General features: G+C 36.7%; 3 protein-coding genes across 7 annotated transcripts; 1 reads left to right on the top strand and 2 right to left on the bottom strand.

Moving 5' to 3' along the window:
• Positions 1-5792: 5792 nt before the first annotated feature.
• On the bottom strand, positions 5793-7224 carry LOC126616382 (transmembrane emp24 domain-containing protein p24beta3-like). The gene is made up of 4 exons (XM_050284436.1): positions 6915-7224; positions 6537-6723; positions 6264-6371; positions 5793-6106 (listed from the first exon to the last, which is right to left on the bottom strand). Exons 1-4 carry the CDS (start codon positions 7140-7142, stop codon positions 5973-5975), a joined length of 657 nt encoding a protein of 218 aa, XP_050140393.1. The 5' UTR covers positions 7143-7224; the 3' UTR covers positions 5793-5972.
• Positions 7225-7822: 598 nt separating this feature from the next.
• On the top strand, positions 7823-13900 carry LOC126616746 (lysine-specific demethylase JMJ31-like). 5 transcript variants are annotated; one of them, XM_050284846.1, is made up of 16 exons: positions 7823-8016; positions 8133-8210; positions 8639-8722; positions 8825-8989; positions 9163-9231; positions 9337-9463; positions 9808-9880; positions 10043-10159; positions 10270-10389; positions 10501-10519; positions 10843-10923; positions 11062-11385; positions 12052-12167; positions 12255-12348; positions 12474-12595; positions 13329-13576. In XM_050284846.1, exons 1-15 carry the CDS (start codon positions 7927-7929, stop codon positions 12561-12563), a joined length of 1647 nt encoding a protein of 548 aa, XP_050140803.1. In that variant the 5' UTR covers positions 7823-7926; the 3' UTR covers positions 12564-12595; positions 13329-13576. The 5 variants fall into 5 exon arrangements, with proteins under 5 accessions (XP_050140803.1, XP_050140801.1, XP_050140802.1 ...); XM_050284844.1 differs by having other exon boundaries at positions 7824-8016; positions 10843-10927; positions 11057-11385; XM_050284845.1 differs by having other exon boundaries at positions 7824-8016; positions 10843-10927; positions 11057-11385; positions 12474-12587; positions 13329-13466.
• Positions 13901-18458: 4558 nt separating this feature from the next.
• Positions 18459-21951, bottom strand: LOC126616451 (protein indeterminate-domain 12-like). The gene is made up of 3 exons (XM_050284506.1): positions 21614-21951; positions 20948-21347; positions 18459-19497 (listed from the first exon to the last, which is right to left on the bottom strand). The coding sequence occupies exons 1-3, from the start codon at positions 21786-21788 to the stop codon at positions 18678-18680; spliced, it is 1395 nt and encodes a 464-aa protein (XP_050140463.1). The 5' UTR covers positions 21789-21951; the 3' UTR covers positions 18459-18677.
• Between the last annotated feature and the right edge of the window lie 1536 nt (positions 21952-23487).

Below are 23487 nucleotides of genomic sequence, written 5' to 3' on the forward strand. Positions count from 1 at the left end.
GTCCAGGATGTCCCAAACGATCATGCCAAAGTGTAATTTCGTGCGCGGTCCCTGTGGTAGGGCCGGCCACATAGTGGCATTCTATGGGGCGTATGGTCGTAGTATACAGACCACTCAGGTTACGCTCCATCTTCTCTAGAATACGCTTCTGGCCATATTCGTAGGAAGTTACGCACAGAAATTCAACTCCGTTTTCTACGTGGGTTTCAGCGTGGTAATTGTTATCTCTAATGTCCTTGAAACTTAGTAACGTTCTTCCGGAACGTGGAGAATAGAGTGCCTCAGCAATGGTCAAGATTGTACCATTGGACAACATTATACATGCCTTACCGTAGCCTTCGATCAGGTTGGATGGGCCTGAGAGGGTTGTCAGAGGTGCATTCTTAGGTACGAAGTTAGTGAAATAGATGCGTTCACGCAAAACAGTATGCGTGGTTGCACTATCTGCCAGACAACTAACTTTCCCACTAGTCATACCTAGAATGAAAAATTAATTTGAATCGGTCACATGCATAAAAGTTTATAAAAACAAGTATCAATTCAAAATAATTTCATTTATTCAAGGATTAAAAACTTAATATCCAAAATAAATCGCCAACTAATAATCCAAAACATAAAGGAAAATTGTTCAAAATCAACCAAAAAACAAGGTGGGGTTCGGCCACAAGGTGGAATTCGGCCCCAATTGTCTTATTTTAACTGAAAAATAAGTCTATGTCTAAGATTCTAATCTTCCATAGGAGTGGTATCCTCCTGAAAATCAGAAACCTCCATCTTTGTAGTCTCCGGTTCGTCCACTTGCAGGAAGTTTGATTCAAACTTCGTACGACGAGAATGATATGCATCCACAACCTTCTTGGGAGCACGGCAAATGCGGGACCAATGGTCCTTGGAACCACAACGATAGCACATATCGTCATTCATTGTGGCAAGTGCTTTGCCCTTATTCTTGAAGTTCGGGGCCTTGGGAGCGAGGTTTGGGCGCTTCTGGGCTTTGTTTCCTCCCTTGGATGGGCCTTGGCTCTGTTGACCTTGGTGGGATGGCTTCTGGCCGCCCTTACCACGCCTCTTTTGGCGTTTTGGGTGCTGATTAGTGCTATAATGTGCTTCAGGCACAGCAGTAGCCCCAGTAGGTCGAGCTTGATGATTCTTCATCAACAGCTGGTTCTGCTTTTCAGCAAGAAGTAAAACAGAGATCAAATCCGAGAACTTAGTGAACTTCTGAGCTCTATATTGTTGCTGCAAGACAATATTAGAAGCAGAGAAGGTCGAGTAGGTCTTCTCCAGGAGATCATCTTCAGTCAAAGTTTCATTGCAAAACTTGAGAAGTGATCGGATTCGACAAACTTCAGAATTATATTCATTCACAGACTTAAAGTCTTGGAAGCGCAAGTGCTGCCAGTCGTGTCTTGCTTCAGGCAAGAATATGTCCTTTTGGTGATCAAAACGATCAGCCAAAGCAACCCATAATGCACGTGGATCCTCCTCAGCAAGGTACTCAGTTTGTAGAGCGTCATGGATATGTCTTCGGATGAAGATCATAGCAGTGGCTTTTTCAGCCTCGCCAACAGGTTTATCTGTTGCTTCTTCAATAGCAGGACGCAAGTTCTTTGCAGTGAGGTGGAGCTTCACATCTTGAACCCACTTGAGGTAGTTCCTTCCAGAAACCTCCAAAGCGGTGAAGTCGAGTTTGTTCAAGTTCGACATGTTCCTATCACAAAATAGATGGACAAGATGTGGTTAGTGTAATGGAGAAAAATCAATCCATTCACATAGGAGTAGAACATACAGGTTCTAATAGACATGTATTGGTTTAATTTTGCATGAAAAACTTCGGGTTTTCATGGGTGATATGTTTAAGTGAAAACTTCGGGTTTTCTAACAAGGCATGTGTATAAGAAACTTCGGGTTTCAAAGTAATTATGAACTTCAGGTTCATATATTCCTGCAGGCAAACACAAATATATATGCAAACAAATATGCAGAAATATTGTATAATGATAAGTGAATTAATTTATTTTTGGTCTTCGGGGCCAAATTAAAGTGTGGGTGAAAATATAAAAACCCATATTATTTAAAAAAAAATTAAATAATAAAATCTCGGGGCCTAAAAATATAGGCCGAGGACCCCCGGGTGTAGGCTGCAGGCCCACGGGGTGAGAAGGGAATGGGCTGCTGTGTGCAGCCTTTTTTCGGTATGGGCCGCTGCAGGCGAGCCCAGGAAAATAAAAAAAACAAATTGTTTTCTTTGTGGGCTGGGCCGCTGCAAGCGAGCCCAGCAAAAAAAATTGTTTTTTTTTCTTTTGTTACACGGGCCGAGAGGCTGGAGCCCAATAGGGTTCAGGTTGGAACCAGGAACACCCCATCTTTTGCTGGGAACGGTTGCCGGAGCGCCGCCACTGTAGGTGGCCGTGTTCTAGGAGGCTATCGATCGTGGGAAACACGGGGGTCCAACTGGGGAACCAAATATGAACGGAGATTGGAGAAATCTCGACGTTATATCAACCAAACCCTAGAAAACTTCAATCGGATTTATGAAAAATTCCGATGAGATCTCAGCAAATCTCAGACCATAGGACACCGTGGACGATCTGTAGGTCGTCTGAGTAGGCTAGGCACGGCGACAGGCCGTGTAGTACGGTGATGGATGGGTGGCGACACCTGCTGGGTGTCGGGTTTGGGGTTTGGACGAGGAGCAGAAGCTCCAGCCGTGGTCTTGGGCTCGGAGGATCGATGCAGGCTGCAGGCTTGGTGAGGAAACCGAGCTGGGCCATCGCAGGTTGCGGGCCTGGTGGCTTGCGGCTTGCATGGTGCAAGTGCATGGGTTCGAAGAACCCTAATTCCCAAATCGCAAAATTTTTTTCAATTCAAATATAATTATATGCATGTGGATTTCAATGAATCACATATTTACGTTGATGCATATGCAAATAATAGTTTCAATGCATGTACATATGTAGGATTCAATTCATGACAAATATCAAATTCACATAATTGTAGCAATTTTGATTATGAAGCATACACAATTTACGTAGAATCTAAAATACGTTAAACGTAAAGTTGGGTCATGCATCATGGTGAATGTTCATGCTATCAGGGCTTGCAAAATATCGAGTTAAAAACCGTTGTTTAGAAAGAACCTGATTGCGTGATGATATGGATGAACTGGTTTGATGCAGAAAAAAAAAAAATCTTCAACGTCAGATTCCTAAGCGCAGCGGTAGGAGCGTGCTGATAACGTGTTGTGGTCTATTTTATCTGACAGAGGGACTAGGGTCGGCGGCAGAGAGAGAGAGGAGAGAAATGTGTGTTTGTAGAATTGTAGGGGAATGTGTGTGTTGTTATCCCTCCTACATTGTGCCTTTATTTATAGTAGTAAAGGGAGAGAAGATATTTCTTCTCCTCCAAGTAATACAAGTTGTAATAGGAAAGGATAACTAGAATCAAATCTTATCTAGGATTTACACAATCATACTTAAACTAGGAATGTTTACAACATATATATATATATATTTTTTCAGTTGTACAAGTATATATATATATATATATATATATATATATTTCATTAATAACAATGTTTTACATTTTCGTCAAGAATATTAAAAAAAAAATTAGAACCAATAGCGTCCTATAAATAAAAGCTATCATGCAAAGCAGCAAATAAAGTAACCGAATGAGCAGCAAGATTACCACTCCGCAGAACAATCAAGAACTTCACCTCGCCAATTTGTGAAGCAATGAGATCAATATGCTTGTATATACGGGAAGACTACTGCTTTTGCCAAATTAATACCGAAGTGCACCCCACCACTATAGCAACGTGCTAAAGAGTTGCCACTTTTAAATTGTGCGTGACTAAATATAATGTATGTCGGTTCATATCAAATGTTTACGTCTCCAACTTAATAAATCGGATTTAAAGTGTTACTTAAGGAAGGCATGATGTCCTACGGCTCCTACTGCCATGGTGACAGAGAGTAGGTGGAAGCTTAATATTTACATCAAAACCTTAAGCTTTGAAAGGGTAGTGGTAATAATTTAGTTGAACGATGTTACACATAACATTCTACGATGTTACACACAACATTTTACATTGATTATGCAAATATTATGTTCGCAACATAAAAATATATTTTGTTATAATAATAATAAAATGTTATTATCTGTTGTTAACTACGAGCTAACTATAAAAATCAACATTTATAATGACATTGGTATAACAAAATCTATTTATTATACCCTTGAAAAAACTGAATTGAGTTTTTTTTTTCTTTTCTGGATCTCAGTGTTTGGAGCTGGCAGATCTAGAGGATCACTCATTTTAAATCCTATGGACACCAATAGCCCATATCACTAACTCACTTCACACAAATCAAGAGTCCGGGTATTTCTCTCCCTTGAACTGCCCAAATCTTTATGTTCGCTGACTCCAGATCTCGATCCAGAGAAACTAGCACTTCTTCTTGCATTTACCTAAATCTATGTATTTACATTTTGCATACAAAAAGGTGGAAAATCAAAGGCAATAGACTAAATTAAAATAATGCGTAATAATTTATAAACAAGAGCGATGCATAATATTAGAAGTACATTTTGTGAGAATCACGCGTCTTACAAGTGCAATATGTAGTGTTTGAGATTTTTATGATTTATATTATTTTTGGCAAGCATACTAAAAGGAATTTGATGCTAACTAACATGAGCAGGTCGATTTGTAGTTTAACATTTTCTTTCTTTCTTTCTTTCAAACATGGTATTTTGGTTAGGTGAAACTAGCTAGAATATGTCCACTTTTTAATATATATATATATGATGTCAGTTTATAGGTCAAAATAAGATCACTCCAAGTGGAATTGAGCCTCATATTTTTGTCATTTTGATTTTAAAATGTTCAAGAAATTGTTAGACAGTTAATATTTATGACCGTTTGATAATAATTTCACTTTTAATTTTGTGTTTTTAAATTGAAAATTCGTATGATATAATATTGGAATATCAAATATTTGGACTCCAAAAAATCATAAATGGATAAGGTTTCAGTCCTTGGAATTTTGCCTGCACAATACAATATCACTAAATTAAAAATATTTGCTTGATGAAACAAATCTGGACCGTTGACTGATTTATAAGAAATAAAGTGGAGAGTGGTTACAATTGGGCTTAAAATTTTCAGCTGTTGGGTGGGGCCTCTTCCCTTCGAAGTTCTAAAATTCTCTCAACGCAATGGGAACAAAGAGAAAATGGCATAAAACCACCACTAATCCATGCCTAATGGAAATGCTTGGATCTTAATTTGCTAATAGATGACAAGTATACAGGACAATGCAGTTGATTTAGCATCCATAATATAAATATTTGAGGCATCGTTATCTCCTGTTTAAGACAGGAGAAAAACTTGCATGCACTCGTTACATGCAACATATCTGTTTCACATTTATAATGTTCTCTGATCGTAATACTTGACCATCTACAATGTATAGATTGTTGCATCCACTTCTAAATCCGACCTAGCATATTGTTCATAGGCTCGATACACCTATCCGAGTGTGGAATATGATTTCAAAATGTCTTGGTGCCATTAGTAACGAACCGCCTAGTTTTTGTATTGTGAGCTATTGTACTTATCTGAATGGAAACTCGCTTCTGTAACTTCGACACACAATATATAAGTTCGATTATAATCGGTATCACATATTCTATCAGTTAAGCATGAAAACAAAAGGAAAAATGCAGATAGAAGTGTTCGAAGTGCTAGTAATGTTGCCTTGTTTAATTAAAGTTACCAATAAAAAGAGATGAATAATGTTGCCTTATTTAAATAGATAACTATGTAAGTTTGTCGTACGCTGTCACTCCCAAGCCTGGATAAAGGAGGGGAGAATGTCATGTAGTTGACAATCAGCACTCTGTTTTTCACGTTGAATTGCTATGATAAATTTATAAGAAGAAAATTAAGGAAAATGGAAACCTAATCAAACTCTGTTATAGGCAACAGACTTGCTAAACAGGTTGCGGATGTACAACACTTGAAGAGCACTTGCACCAGCAAACACAAGGTACTCTGCAAGTGTGAAGTAGATCACTCGTTTATTGGTGCTAACATTTGCTGCAACCACACAAAAACGTCGTCAGAAGATATCATGATCAATTACAAGCGTTGTTAGAAAATTTTGAGTTCAATTTCATGTGATGTGTGCTATATAAACATGTGTATATCTATACATCCCAAGATAGGTAAGTTTTTTCGTGCAAATGAAACTTACTATATCGATGCCTAGCATCGCGTGCTTTAAGGTACTTTTGCTCTGTTGTGACAGCTTCCAGTGCTTCTCTTAGCTCAGCAATCTTAATATTCAGAGGGTCCATATGTTCTACACCAAAATTACAAGAAATGAAAATATAACCTTGGTTTTTTCCCGTTTCATATGTGGTAAAAACCGAAAACAACCAAGTAACGATCAATCAAAATTAAACAAACAAGGGACTCCTACTGTATATATTTCGCTATCATGGAACAAAAAACATGATGAACTAACCGTCTTTGGCTAAGTCATGCTCATTTGGGATGTGGCCAACATGAATGTAGAACGAAACAGTCTCATGAGTCGAAACAGGATTGCGAAAACAAAACTTGTACATTCCGCTTTTCGGTGCCTTGAACGCGAACTTATCCCCAGACGTTCCTTTCAGCGAAAACACAATACTGCCTCCTGGAGCTGTGGCCTGCATAAACCACACATAAGTCGCATTTGCTTGCACCCCCCATTCGAACACCAATCAAATCTTAAAAAGTTAATCATTTTTGCCAATGGAAATGTAACGATCTTTTGCGAATTATTAGACACATTTTGATTTACCGTCTGATAACGTAACATGCTATTATTTGACACGAAAGTTCTGCATTAGAAGCTTACAGTGAAATCAATACCAGGGTGGTCGGAGCTCCAGAAGATGTCGTGGTCGATTGCAACAAAGTTTCCAGAGACCGTGTCCCCCTCGTACAGAACTTGCTCCGAGACGCATTCCAACTCCGTCACGGTGATTGAAAGGGCAGTAGCAACATTGCCATTGCCGATGAAGCTCATAAGAAAACCGTACGCCACGCAAATCTTGGCGGTCTCAAATCGCTTTCGTTTCTCCATTTTTGATCTGCACTGAATAGAGAGAGAGAGAGAGAGAGAGAGAGAGAGAGAGAGAGAGAGAGAGAGAGAGAGAGACTGTCCCTGAAGTGCGAAAATAAGAGGGCTTGAAATTCGGTTAATTCGTTTTGAAGTCCGTTGGTTCCCTCCACGACTTTGATTATCACATGTTTGGGCTTTCTTTTGGGCCTGGCTTCGCCATCTGCAACAAGGTTTGACGTTTGCGTTGTTAATTGTAACGAATTTTGGTTTATGGGTATTTGCGCGAAAGTGAAAACTTTACGCTTAATTAAAAATTTATGATTATTGATCTCTTAATTTATCAAAATATGCAGTTATAATCATTTTTACCACCTTCGTCAGAAGTTTCATCAAAATGAGTCATGGTGAAAGGATCATCATTATAGTTGGGTTAAAGTTGAGGGACAGTTACTCTGATTTGGTTAGACTTTAAGGACTATTGCTCCAATAACGTTAAAGTTGAGAGACCATTGCACAATTTTCTCATTTTGTTTCCATATTTGCCTCTTGATTTAGCTTCACGTGAGTGACACGGTGACTAATTGTAACGAAAATTTTGATAAAATTGTTGAAAATGATCATAGATGCACGTTTTGATAAATTAAGAACTAACTGTCATGAATTTTTAGTTTAGAACCCATCGCTTCTAATTTCGTTAAAGTTAAGGATCATTGAGACAATTTCTCTAAAATTCAATCTCTCTCTCTCCTGCTATGTTGTACCAGTTCACCTAGCTCAGTGAGTCGGAGAGCGAATCAGCACAGCAATGGAGTCGGCTCTGCGAGTTCGAAGCTTGAACGAAGTTCCTTCGGCCGGAGACTTCGCGTCTGGGATCGAATCCACGAACGTTCCCGCCGTAAGTTCGTTACAGTTTCACTAATTTGCTGCAATTTTCTTCCCGCCTTTCTTAATTCACAAGCAATTGCTCACTCTCGCTTGCTCTGCGTGTTCTTGCTCTCTTCTTCTCATTAGGTTTTTAGCGGCTGCGTCAAAGATTGGAAAGCTTTCTCCAATTGGAATCCATGTAATGGCGGTCTCGATTATTTGCAGGTATTTTCCCTTTATTTTTTCCTTTTTGATCTCGTCAATTCGGCTTCGTTCTGTGTAGTGATTGATTGTAAATTTGAGAAAATTAGGGATTATTTGGTCAAAATTGAATTGCTTTCTTTCGAGTTCTTAATAATTTACCACAGCAGCAACACTATGTGAGTAGGATCAACCTCAAATGCTTGCTTAATGATGTACTTATGCATAATGTAATCTAGTTTTGTTTCGAATTCTGAGCCTTTGGTGTGCTAATCCATTCCTACTACTGAATTAGGCCTCAGGGACAGGGAGGTGACTATGTAGTTTTTCAGGGATTAACAAGTAGTTTGTTTCATTCTTTAATTATTTGCTTGTTGCGTAGATTGTTGATTTCTTTGCTTTCATTGAATTAAAGTTTGTGCTTGATATGGTTTCTATGAATGGAAAATTAGGAACGAGTCGGATTGTGTGTTGTGGAGGCTATGCTATCTGATTCAGCACCTGTCTTCTACGGTGATATTAGAAGCCATGAGAGGGTAGTAATTTGTATGGCCATTGTGAATGGTCTGGAACTTTGAATTTTACTCTCATCTGGATCTCATTAGCCCTAACTAGTTTACTACCCCTTCCTTCTGTAGGTACCGCTGCCATTTTCTGCATTCATTGGTCTATGTAAGAAACGCATGCATCATTCAGAGGATGGTTCCTGTGTTAAATCAGATCGGCATGGGCTACCGGAGGCTTCATCTGAGTATGACAGTAAGCCCTATGAGGATGCTCCTCACCAAATCTATTTAGCACAGGTTTAACCTTCAAAGGCTTTAAGATAATGGATATAATATATTTTATTCTCTTTAATGTTGTTAATGGCTTGATTAGTCATTATTCGGATAGACTTTATTTAATATGTTAGACTTATTAGTTTTCTTTGAAGGGTCACATGTTTGGGAAGTAACTTTTATTATGTGCAATTCAGGTCCCAATAATCAATACTGAAACTGAAGAGAGGGTTCAACTGGGTTCTTTGAGGGAGGACATCCAAACGGTTCGTGAATTTCTTGTTACAGTCGTTGTTTATCTTACAGCCTTCCACTAGAGAACCCTTTTTTCTCATCCTTGATTTCCAATAACCACTTCTTGTTTTTTGTAGCCTGTATTTTTGGAGGATAAAGTACTAGTTGCTATCAACCTGTGGATGAACAATGCTCAAGCTAGATCAAGCACTCACTATGATCCACACCATAACCTTCTCTGCGTAGTCTCTGGCTGCAAACAAGGTTGAATAATTTTCTCTGGCCCTCTGAGTGCATAATGCTCTGTCCAACTACAGAGTGGTTAGATAGGTTTCATGTTACCGGTCCTCAATATCACTGAATGATTAGCTGCCAAGAAAGCGAAATGGTTTTATCTTTTATTGTTAACTTGCATTCCTGCAAAAGTGAAATTTTCAGTTTTATTCTTGGAGGGCCACCAATTTAAGGGTGATTTGATTTGTATAACAACTTGGTGTGAAGATAGAACTGAACTTTGTTCAGTGTTCCCAACTATGTTTGTATGTAAAATATGTCTAAATAGAGTTTTTCTTTCTGATTTGTCTGATAGAAGCTTGCATCTTTCACAGTGGTTTTATGGCCTCCTTCAGCAAGTTCTATGTTATACCCTATGCCAATATATGGGGAGGCATCAAATCATAGGTACAGTACTTGTACTAATAATATGAATTCAACTTAAATAACTTTTATAATTATTTAATTATGAAAATTTTATGCTTGTATCAGTTATTTGTATCTATTGTGCTATCGACAAAGATAATGAATTGCAGTCTTTCAATCTTATAATTTACACCCACTTGGCAGTTCTGTTCCTTTAGAGAACCCAAACTTTTCAAATTATCCAAGAGCACAATGTTTAATGGAGCACTCGCAGAAGGTTATTCTTCAGGCAGGCGACGCACTTTTCATTCCTGAAGGCTGGTAAGGTTTAATATCCATTAGAGTGTTCATTAGGAGTCTTTTTGTCTTCTGATAATATATGATTTTAGTGCAACCTTTTTATTTATAGTGGTTATTGATTTTTGCTACAGGTTCCACCAGGTGGACAGTGATGATCTAACCATTGCCGTGAACTTTTGGTGGCGGTCCAATGTAACGTTAAACATGTCAGAACACATGGATGCATATTATCTGCGCATAATATTAAGAAGGTTTGTGGTATTGTTTCCTTTTTAGTTAGTAAGCAAAGCATTTCCGGAACAAACTAACATGATTTTGTTTCTCTCTCATGCGTCATTTACTTGTCCAATCTGCATTAAAAGACTGACAGATAGAGAAATGGTATGTACCTCTCTCTCTCTCTCTCTCACACACACACACACACACACACACACACACACACACACACACACGCAAGCACACAGAGGTAGACATCCTTATATTTGTGCATATATTTTCATAATAACAAGTTATAATATGGAAACATATAAGTAAACATATGGTTCCATATTGGTTTATGTTTTATCATTTTATGTTTGTCTTATTTGAAAACTTGGTGGTCAAATCTACTGCATTTTCTTCCACCCTTTTATATATTTGAATCAGAAGCTTTCAATTGAGCACTATAAGTATTTTTATTTTTTCAATTTTTTACTTTAGGACAGGACCGAGTGCTGCCTATAGCTTCTTTAGCTCAAATGGAGAACATGAACAGGCATACTGGAATAGTGCTTAAAAAAGGACAGATAAGTCAGTTTCTATGAGCTCAGTGATGATCATCATGTATTAAGATTACTTGGTGAAAGAAACTTGTAGTGAATCTTTATGGCCCTGTAAATTCTCTGTTTACTGACATCCTTAACTTGATATGATACCCAGATCACAATGACAACGGTTTGGATCAGGCATGTGAGGGAAACGATCTTAAGGGGAAGGAAGTAGAACAAAGATTTATGTCGCATGCACTGGAACCCCTTGCCGTCCTTGCTCTTCATGAACTTGTTTCTTTAGTTCATGGTCATGTTAATGCTGCTGAGCTAAGACAACCAATGCAATCTGCTTCAACAACTGCTCCTGCAGTTAGTGTGAATGATGAACGCATCAAAGTCGTGAGACCAAGTTCGTTTGGCTGGGAAGATGATCCAGTTGCTAAAATTTTTTGGACTCTTCATCCCATCACTTTAAAAAATGTATTTCTTGCCATGGTGGTGAGTTTGAACATTTTTACTTTCACTATAAAACTTAAACTCGTAGACTATAATAGGTGACTCTAGTCTTGGCTCATGAGAGTTGTTCGTTACTAGCAAAAGAAAGTGATAAATCACGGTCTTTCTGTTAATCTTTGGTGCGTCTTCCATGCCAAACGGTAACAGCTTAATCAGCAAGCAGGTTATCTTACTTGTATAGAGGAACTTTGTCATCTAGAGGAGCTTCATTTCTTTTAGATTCAAAGGGCCATCTTTATTCCCTATTTTTGCCTACTATTCTGGTTTCTTTGTACTTTATAACTGTGTTTCTATGCTTTTACCAGTGAAAATTGTCCCATCTAACGGAAAAGTGATCCTCGATAGTTCCTCCTTTCATTAAATCCAGTATGTTTGAAGGCTTGACTGCTTTTATCTTGTTTCTGTATTTCTTTACGAGAATGCAGCTGGGCAGGATACTCCCCTCTTCCTGTTTGTCTTTAAATCCTCTTACGCTCTATAATTTTAGTGAGTCTCATACCATTTAGTAATCCCTTCATGGCAAGGTGGTGAGGGGGTCCACTTTGGGATAACTATATATTAGTAAATCGAATGACCGACCACTATTATTTTGTTTTTTTAAAATAAAAATCTCATCCTCATGTGCAACTGCTATATAATCTTTTGCAGGAAAATTTCCCAAGAACTTTGGAGGCTTTAATACTGCACTTGCTTTCACCAGTAGGAGCCGAAGTAGTTACTCGTAAATTTGATAGAATGGATCAACTGATCACTGAGGAAGAACGGTAAATGCTAATTTGTCATTAATTCTTTAGTTTGAAGGCTTGGACCTGTATTCACCTACAACCTTCTATCCTTATTTATCATTTCAGGGACAGATTTTACCAGGCTTTCTATGGGGCATTTGACGACCAATTCGCAGCAATGGATGCAATTTTGAAGGGGAAAGAATTATTTGCACTCCAGGTAATGCTGTGCTCTTGTTGAAACGTGTCTTCTGGCACTCATGATAACATATATTTCTGGTGTCAAATTGTGGTGTAAATGTGCAAAGAGATTATTCTTGATTTGTTCCCATATCTTCATGTTAGGTAGATGGGTGCGCAATAATGTTCGTAAGAATAAATTGGGTCGGGGACGATTCCGGAAATAAGATGTTCATGGGCTCATCTACCATATGAAGTACTAAGAAAAATATCTCTTTGGTATGATGGTATGAACTACCATGAAAAAATGATTAACCTAGAAGTTTGCTGTTAAAGATCATAATAATAGCCAGGCATGTATGAGTTGCAAAAGACGGTACAAATTTGTGATTGGCAAAAAATTAGTTAGTCTTGATCTCATAGACTGCTACAGTCAATTCACGTGGTTCCCGGTGGAGATGGCCACTGTGCTGTTACCCTTTATTTGTTAAGATTATCTAGTCTTGACTAGAGCTGGGCAGGGAACAAGGATCATAAGTTCGTAACGAGTTCTTTGTTTTGTTTGCATGCAAGACCTTAGCATTTCTAGTTTGCAATTTTACTGTAAATTTTTCGATGGGCAGTGAACCTTATCACGCTAATATATTGGCACTTCATATCATGCTAATATCATTGCCATGTAAGTTTGCTTATGTATTCAATTCTTCTTGATTGTTTTGGATGTATAAATTTTCCCTTTAATTAGAGTTGTACAGCCAGAATCCCGCTTCATTTGAGAAATTTGGGTTCTACTCATGAATTATTCGATCTTTTCACCTTGGCAACCTTATTTCCCCCTATTAAACACCCTTCGTAGACATTTCGTTGAGATGCAGCTTTATTCTTGTCCTACTTGTATGTGCGGAGTAAAATATTACTTGCTGCTCATTAACAAATTAACGCACTTTTACGCGATTCAGAATCCTCGATGGATGCTGAACTCATTGTTCCAAACTCTTACTACTGTATTCTTTGTTGCAGGCATACAAGAATGTATTGGATAAGTATTTGGGAGTGGATTGGAGGGGGCCAAAACCCGGGGTCTGATGAAACTTCATAAAGAAATTGGTCCCGGGCAGTATCTCGAGGGGCGCAAATCGATGCATATTTCATTCCCGGAATTTTTCTTTTGCTTGAATTCTGGACTGTACTTTACAAGTGTTCATTTACAGGCTCCAAGAACTCAAGTCATCACTAACTTTAAGCGTAAGAGAGTATGATTGGTGGTACACTCTGTGCAGCTAGATATACTCTGCAACTTTAACTTGCCTGGTATGTTGTGCTCTGTTACCTCATTTGAAAAGCGACGGCGTCTAGCAAGACGAAGCGTAATTTGGAAAATTATTGGGTGGTTACTGGAACACCACAACTTGGTATAATCAGTACAAGTGTTAGAATACTGGTGGATGGCGAGTTTGATGCTAAGGGTATAATCTTTGTAAATATCCACTCGTCTTATAACATGCATGTGGATTAATTATACACTGTGACAGTGTTTCGGTATCTCCCAATAATTCTCCTAATATTGTTGAAAAAGGACACCTACTAGTTAAGGACCACAAGCGTGCTGGAAACATGAATAAACTGGTCATCCAAACTGTAAAGTGGAGAGAAGCAAATATATAGAGGCCGGTTAACAAAATTCTAAGGGACAATCTTTGGAGGCCTTATTTTTTCCTTTCTTTAAAAAAAAAAATATATATATATATATATAATCCCTCAACTTACACGACATTCTCTTATTCAGACAAGAAGCAATTGGCGGGGGAATCTAATTGATGCCACATTGACACCAGTGATAATTTTTTCACTTATAAGTGGAAGATTTCATCGACAATCATAAACGGCGAATTTGAATCTAATTATGACGGGCTCATTGACTGGTTTAGCACAAATCCTATCTCCCGATACTGTTGTATAAGGAAAAGATAGAAAATTAGCTAAAATGATCAAAAATCAAATTTTAATTGCTGAAATGATCTTGATTATCATTATTGACATAACGAATACAAATTGATGACAACATGCCAATGGCCAATATCGACAACATACTAAAAACTAATCATTTTAGCAATTAGAATTTAAAAAGCAACCATTTTGGCCAGGTTTCTAAAATAAAAGTACCAATGCGTGATTCCTATATCATTCATCTTTTGAATGAGCGAAACTTACCTGAAACAAGAATGTACTCATTCTCTTCATTTTTCACACATCATGTATTATACTCGTTCTCTTCCTTTTTTCACCTTCTGTATGAATCACGTGATTTATGAAAAATTAAAGAAGAGAATGGATATATCCCCATTGCAGATAAGTCATTATTCTCTTGCACAAGCAAAAAAAAATGGAAGTTAAAGATTAGAGAAGTCATGGAAATTATGCAAGTCTTAATTTAATTTGTACATAAATTTGCATTACAAGGGGGAAAACTAAAAGGATAGAAAAGCATGGAAAAGGGGTTTTGGTAATTATTAGGGTTGGAAGGACAAATTAAAGGGGGAAAAGGAGGGGGTTTTGTTGAGGTGAGATTCCCTGGTGGACTATGACAAATGCAAGGATGCTGAGAAAGAAAGAAAGAAAGAGATAGGGAGAGAGGGAATAGAAGAGAAGAGAGAAGCTTTTAGTTTGTCTGGTTGTGGGAGCTGAGGAAGAGATAAAAAGTTGCAATCCCTTTTACAAGACAAATGGCATATATTGTACCTTAACCCTGCAACTTATGTATAAAACTTTCTAAAAGCTTGGATATACCATAACCACCCAAACCTTCCTTTCATTAATCCCTAGGCCTCTCTCTCTCTCTCTCTCTCTCTCTTGATGGATATACTGAGTTGTAACAAGGATTCATTCCTTATCTGGTAAAAAATGTTTGAAAGAATGTTTATGTGAGAGAAAACCAATGACCCACTATTAATCACATATAAAAGTTTTGGAGTTGGTTTAATGACCTACTACTAATTATACCGATAATGTCTCTAATTTAATTATTGTGAAATTCAACAGGTACATATTTTATACAAAAGACCTCAGTGTAATTAATAATAGAATCACTCAATATAAGAAAAGATTAACTTCATGAGGTTTCCGATATAGGACATATCCTTCAATATACTGTCATGAAGCTCTTATCGGATCAGCGTAGGGCTTCCGAACTTGATCAAACAATGTCCTAATCCGATGTGATTATTTGGTCTTTATTCAAACCGTGTTCATCATTTTAAGCAAATCAAACCAATATTAGCACGTGACACCTCTTTTAGGATTAATTAAGACCTTAGCATTCAAAGCCCTAAACCCTATAGTTCATGTACAAAAAACATCACTGCAATTATAATTATACATACATATATATATAGTAGGATGAATGGTCAAGATGTGACGATAAGCAGACGGGTCCATGAACAAAAAACATGACTAGTGCAGTTATATATGGTAGCTAGGGTTTGCTGCAAGGTTGAGCTGCCAAAACCAAAGGCTGTGGGGATGTTGCACAGAAATTAATAAAGAGCAAGTCCGTCACCTACAAAAGAAGACTCAGAATTATTTTCAAAGTTCTATCGAGCTTAGCATCTTTTTCATAACCGTTGACATTTTACAAACTTTCATTTCTTTTTGTTCATCTGCTGCTAATTAGTGTCTCTTTTCTTTTCTCTTTAGCTGGGTTTATTGTACCACTAGCTAGCTAGTATATATGCATGTCCCCGGACCACCACCACACCCAGCACAGATTCACACACACCGTCACACCGAGCTTGCCTTTCTCTACTCACGCTTACAACAGGTTATACAGTCTAGGGCTCACTTATCTCTCTTTAGAAAAGGCTATGTTTCTTTGCAATGCCCCAATTTTTCACTAATCCAAAACCCCAAAAAAAAGTGTCTTTAAAAAGCTCTTCAAATTCTCCATTAGGCTTTTTCAAAAAGAAAAGAAAATCTCAATTATTTATTGGGATAATCTGATAGCGGTCCCTAATCCTTAACATTATTTGATTAAAACCTTAATAGTATTTAAAGTTTGATTAAAGTCCCTTGACTTTGTACACCTCATTATATTACTATTAATATTTATATTTTTATAGTTTTGACATTAATTGTTTGATATTTTATGAGATTTATAATCCTATAAATTTAAAATCCCTCATTATAATACTATTAGAAACAGTTACAATAAAAAAATTCAAACATTTTAATTGAATAAATAGATAAAAACTATGTAAAAATAAGAAATAATAAATGGCAAAAGAATGTATCCATAGTGTTAAAAAATTGGTACATTTAACATTTAACAAAGTGGTACATTAATAAAGAAGAATGGATACATTATAAATAAATTAGGGTACAAATAAAAGATTAAAAATTATGAGTACAAATGAATTTTTAAAAATATAGATGCTAAAAGAAATTAATAAATGGGTACAAAATAAAACTAAAAAGAAAATACTACAAATTTAAAAAAAATGTTGCAAATTAAAAGTGGGTACAAACTAAAAATATAAATATATGATACAAAGTTTAGGCATAAAACATAAATATACCATATGTAATTTTTCTATCATTGATTAAATATACAATGTAACGTGATGACACATGGGTACAAACACAAATAAAACTTTAAAAAAATATGGGTACAAAAAGAAACTAATATATGGGTACAAATTAAAAATGAAAAGAAAATTGGTACAAATTAAAAAATATTTGCAAATTAAAAATTGGTACAAACTAAAAATAAAAATATTTCATTATTCAAATAATTAATGATGTTATTAATACCCAAGGACCTTGATCAAAAATTGAAAATGAATAGGATTTTAATCAATGGAGTAACAAAAATATTCATGTAAAATAAAAATATGGAAATGGTAAACACATACTCTTTTTTGCCTCTCACATACTCATGTTTAATCACATCCGTTGTTTTCGTTTGATTTATTCAACCCAACGACCAAAATAAAAAGAAATGTGTGAAAAATTTAAAAAGATGCATGAAAATCATCTCCCAATTGTTCCCATTGGTCCAAAATCCACACTCCATAAATCATGATAATATTCATCACATGTATGGAATTGATCAAATGATTTGACGTCTTAAAATTATTTTCATGGAATATTATTTATTTGTTTAATTGTTTTGAACAACTTCCACTTGTTTATGCATTTGTCGGACGATAATTATTAGTTCTAGATTTCTCTAGTGATTCACGGATCTACGTACTTTACCAACTTGTTAAATTCAATAATTCATTGCTTGACTAATTGGCCTATTGAAGCTATATATTATTCAAGCCAGTTCACGATATTAATATACAAGGCCATATGCAGTGGGGGCAGTCACAGACTCACAAGAAAAGCCATGAGTAAACTCCGATCGACAAGCTTCGCAGAACAATGTATAGTCGCTCTTACTTCAGTAGAATTTCTCTTATTTATGTTTAAAGAAGTTTAAAGTTCAAATTTCCGTCTCTGTCTATGGTTAATCAAATAATACATGCATGTACGTACATATGGAACTACCACTGTCGAAGTGTCAACATTGGTGTGGGTCGACTTGAAGTGTCGAAGGGTACATACGTCAATTTCTATGGCCCTCTAACGACGTGCATACTTCACTTCTTCCTTGCATTTCGTCTCTTCTTAATTTTGCACTCGTTTATTGTCTTTTATTCTTATTTTGGTCATTTACTTGTAGTGAGTGGGTAACTATTGCAAGGGCTCAATGGGAATTTCAGTGCATGCAATGATGCACGTAGTACTGGCACACTGCATGCATTCTTTGATACATGTACACCCGTTGGTCCCCCAATTACCAACTAGCCAACTACGATACGATCAGTGCTAACATAAATATAATACAAAATTCTTAAGTTTGCTCAAATTTTGACGACCAAGTGAGATTACCAATCAGACCTTCAAGATTGTATTAGGTTCAAAAATTGGCCATGCAAAGTCCCTCATGTAATTTTCTCAAACTTATGGGCACGTACTTTTCATATTTAGGGTTTTGTTTTGTTTTGTTTTGTTTTGTTTTTTATCATCGAAGGTCCCCACGAAAATAAGAAAATAAAGAAAACCATTAATTAAATGGTCTATAACAAACAAATTTGAAGAAATATAAAGTAACAAAATGCAGAAATTATAAGTCTCAAAGAAGATAGAACTAAGTGTGACAATCGAGAGGGAAAGTAGTGCAATTACACAATGAAGGTATTCTCAAGAGGCCTTCATTTTAATTTCGACATTTTTAGGTTTCCGGGACATAGAATGCAGGGCTATTTCCGTCATAATAAAACTCCAAATTACCTTCTTACCCTTGCGGTCAAATTTCTGCCCGAACGGTCAACAGTCTCCCCACGTTTCCGAAGCAGTAGTAGTCTCAGCGAACCCGAAACCCTGGGGCTTCAGCAGCGAATCATGGCCACGAAGACGCTCGTACGGCGGCTGATGGAACCCTACGCCACCGGCGTACGTTAGCATGTCCTTGACGTGAACACTGCGAACGTTATTATTATTATGCCCCGTGCCATCCCCGTTCAGACCTAGAAAGTCTCTTGTCAGACTGTCAGTCTTGCGCCACGTCGCGAGCTCTCCGGACGCGAACCCGCCTAGATACTCTGTGGAGATCATGTGGCTCGCGGTCCCAAACTCTCCCAAGGTCAAGCCCGCTGACTGTCCCTGTTGGGCTCCAGAGGCTACTGCTGCACCAACGGTTGCCGCCTTTTGGAGGAGTGCAGTAGCTGAAAGGTGGGCAGATGACGTAGTGGGGTTGGAGTTGGGTTGTGAGCTCACATGGAGGTTTTGGAAGGGTGAGATGATCAAACCCTTGTGGGGTTGTGGTGGTGGTGGGAAATGGGGATGAGATTCGGGCTTGATGAGGTGATGGAGTGGGGAGTTTTGGGTGGGATTCGGGCTAGGGTTAGGGTTTTGATGAGGTTTTGGGGGGTCCCATTGGGTGAGGGAGATTGTAGTGAAGGGTGGCAATGGTGGGTTTGGGTTTGTGAAGTGTTGTTGTTGGTGGGTTGGAAAAGGGAAGAGGGAGATTTGAGGTTTAATTGTGGCGGCGGTGATGGAGGCTGTAGCAAATTGGTTTGCTGAGAGTCTCGCACTTTCTTCAGCCAAAGCATCACAGAACGCCCTGTGAGTTATGAAGCTATCCTTCCTATAAAATGTTTGATCACAAGCCAAGGGAGCAAGTTTCAATTATTATGAGAGTTTAAAAAACTATATTAGTATCAATAATGTATTAGTATAAAATGTATATGATACACTGGTCTAAAACTCTAATCAGAGGGTTGAATTCAAAACCTGTTAACTTTTAGTTATATCACAAAGTTAATAAGTTATAACAGATCATCAGAAACTAATGTACTTTAATTGAACTAAAAATTCGTTTTGAATTAAAAAGTGAAATGACGAGAGTCAAAATATATGGAGGGATTTAATAAAACAAAAGGAAGAGCAAAGCCACACATGCAAAGAATAGAAGCACATTGTTCATAGATGGTGCAAATATGTCTTTACATTTGTTTAATGCGACTCCTGCGTAGGTGGAAGACAACGAAAAGGTTGTTGGGACATGTATACTACACATGCATGTGGAATCGTGAATAAGATTATCACAGGGACTAAAACTAAAACGTCAAAAATCCAAAGAAAAATATAATTATAAGATGCATGCCATAATTTGATGATGGGTTTAGTATTGCATGCAAACATAATTAAGCATTGGTAAATGGAAATCTGGAGAGAATTACGAAGACCCAAAAAAATTAGTTGAAAAAAGGGACTCGTGCATGAAACTAAGGAGATCAGATATTACATTGATGAGGAAAAAGAAAGCAACTGAGGAAGGAGGACAGCAGCAGATATTCTTTGCAGATTCATCAGTTTTCATGATGACTCTCTGCCGTCTGCAAGTAATTGATATATACCACACGCTTGATGCTTAAATGGAAAAAACAATGAAAAATAAAAATAAAACAAAAGGTCACGGGTTTTCCCCAACCATGAAATATATCCCAAAAGTAATTGAACTTCTTTAACTTTTTCTTAGGTTCTCCATCATTGTTTTCAAGACTGTATGCAGACACTCCATTGCAAAAATGCCAGAAGGGGAAAGAGAGGAAGAATATATAAACTCCATCTCAAAAAACTAGTGGGATTATTTTCATCTAAGAACTTGAGGACACAACATATATAAACCAAAAAGGTTACATATTTTTTGTTCTTTTTATAAAAAAGTTTACATATTTAATTTTCAAGCACGAGCACTATCTACAGAAGGCAGGTTTCAGGCAACAGTCGCTTATATTAATGGTGTACATTTTGGTGCAACCTGCCACACTGCATTCAAACCTTCAGATATACATATTCCAGGCATAATTTATTATTGTTCTTGCGTAAAAACAACCTAAAAAAAAAAAACCATGGAAAAACAATAATACCATGGAAGGCATAATTAATTATGACATGAGATTTCCCAATTTAAACAAAAGGCCAATGTTTTGTATGAATCACATTGGGTTCCAAACTCATGAAAACTCAAGAAAAAACACAATTTATAATTACTTTGAAGGTTTAAAGAAAAGAAAAGGAAATTAATCAATCACCTGGAGAAAAGGGTTCCACAGTCACATCTATATTCTCTTGTACCACAGGTTTTGGAGTGAGCCTTCCAATCAGATTGAACAGCATAGATCTTGGAGCACTTGTCACACTTCCACTTCTTCTCCCCGTGCTTCCTGCAAAAGTGCTTTTTGATCCCTGTGAGGTCACCAAGTGCTCTTGAAGGGTGGTGATGAACACATGAGGGCTCAGGGCATACATAGGCTCTCTTTCTGATCTGATCCTTGCTGTTCCTTTGCTTCAGCTTCCATGGAAGGTTGTGGCCTCTCCTGTGAAGCTGAAGGTTCTGATCTCTCTGAAAACCCTTGTTGCAAATCTCACACACAAATCTGTTTGTGGCAAGTAGGGTTTTGGGGGATAATGCAATCACTTCAGCATCTGGGTCTGGAACACATGAAACAAAGATATTAGTTTAATCTAAAAGTAGTCAAGTTGGCTAGAGCTCTGCTTTCCTCTGCACACTCAAATTCGAATCTCTCTCCCCATAATCATATGAATGAATTTAGTGGATAATATCGTTTGTATTAAAAAATGAAAATAATTAAAGAGTCTCTAAGTTACTGTAACACGACTGAAAACACCGGTAAAATGATCGACAAAAGTCAGATCCTAGAATTCCTGGAATCAATAAACCAGAGATTATTACATACCTGGGTTTCCGGGGAGGCTTCTTTTCTTTTTTATTTTGTTAGGTGGCTGATCATGCTGATGAGGAGAAATATTGGTGGAAAGGAGAAGAGGGTTTAAGGCAGCAGCAAAGTCTGAAGAAACACTATTACCTTCCTCAGACAAAGAAGTTGAATTGGACATGGAGATAGGAAACATGGTTAGCGTCCAAGCTTCTTTGGACTAAGGAAAACTCCAAAGAGAGAAAAAACAAATAAAAGCTAGCTGGATAAGCTGAGAGATGAGACTGAGAGAGAGAGAGAGAGGGAGAGAGAGAGAGAGAGATCTTTAGATATAAGAGAATCTGAGAGAACTTCTTCTGTTACACTTTAGCATTCACTTTTTATTTGCGCCTTTGAACGCACAATTAGCAGGGAAATGAATAAAAAATATTCATTTTTTAGGAGGCAAAAAGCAAAAAGAAAATTATAAATATTTTCAAGGAACAGTGTGGATGCGGTCCTTATTTATCAATATTCTTTGATTGAAATCTTATTAATTTTTTTATTTTGATTGAGGTCCCTGACATTAATGTAATAATGTAAGTTACTATATTTTTTAAATTAAAAATTAAAAATTGAAATTTGTAATTGTTTATATTAATGAGATTTTAAATAAAACCCATAATTTATGGGATTAAAAATAATAAAATATAAATTATACTCTCTATTATATTGTGTGTGTGTGTGTACACATATATGTATGGGTACATTAACTAAAATTAACAAAAAAAGTTATTGTACCAAAACATGGATACATTCTCAAATCAACGAAAAAGAATGTACCCATATAAGTTTAAACATGGATTAAAAATTTTGAATGGATTTTATATTAAAAAAGGGTACATTTTACGTATAACAAATTGATATATTTGAGAATGGGTACATACATTTAAGATTAAAAAAATTGAAAAATTATATGAATGGGTACATTTAAGATTAAAAAATTGAGAATCTTTTTATATATAAAAAAAAAACTAATAGGTACAAACTTAATTTAATTTAATTTTTTATTATTTTGGAAATGTTTGAATTGAAAATTAATTAGAAGTTTAATAGAGGTGTGAGTATTAAACCCTAAATTAATTACTAATTTTTATATTAAAAAATTATATAATAAACATGTAAATTCATTATCACATTAATACTAGGGACTTGAATCAAAATTTGAGAACTAATAAGGTCTTAGTCAATGAACAGTAAGAACTAAAGACCGAATACTAATTTTTCCTATTTTCAATCTCGTGAAGTAGTGATGATGCTGATTCTGATGATGATGGGTTATTCGATCTCCCCTCCAAGTCACTATCTTAGCTAGGAGAACTAGGCCATGGCTTGGATTGCTTCCCTGAGCAACTCTGCAACACCACCAATCCAAACTCTCTCTCTTTCTCTCTCTCTCTCTCTCTCTCAGATCATCATCAAGAGCTGTTGTCCATGCAAATCCAACATGGAAAGACTACAGACAATTCTCTCTCTCTCTCTCTCTCTCTCTCTCTCTCTCTCTCTCAGTAACCCAAGTCACAGAGCCATAGGGTCATTAGTTGTCATTGAGCCCAATAACTTTAAAAACTCTATGTATATTTATTTGTATATTGTATTTGACCTCTACAAACAGTTAAGGTAAATTAAATTATGATCTCCTCGTCCTACTTCTTCTTTTTTCTTCTATCATGTTTGTCTTCATTTTCTCTCTTCTTGTGTGAAATTTTTTAGTTGAAAAACCTTGAAAGTCTTCAACATTACCCCACAATATCCTGCATCCACTCTCAACAAGCCTGTACAAGCAATAGTAGTCGTCGACATATGTTGACATAAAATTTAGGCATATGTTGGCAGGAACTGACAAGTGCCTATTA

The sequence above is a fragment of the Malus sylvestris genome, chromosome 3, assembly GCF_916048215.2.
Source record: "Malus sylvestris chromosome 3, drMalSylv7.2, whole genome shotgun sequence".
NCBI lineage: Eukaryota > Viridiplantae > Streptophyta > Magnoliopsida > Rosales > Rosaceae > Malus > Malus sylvestris.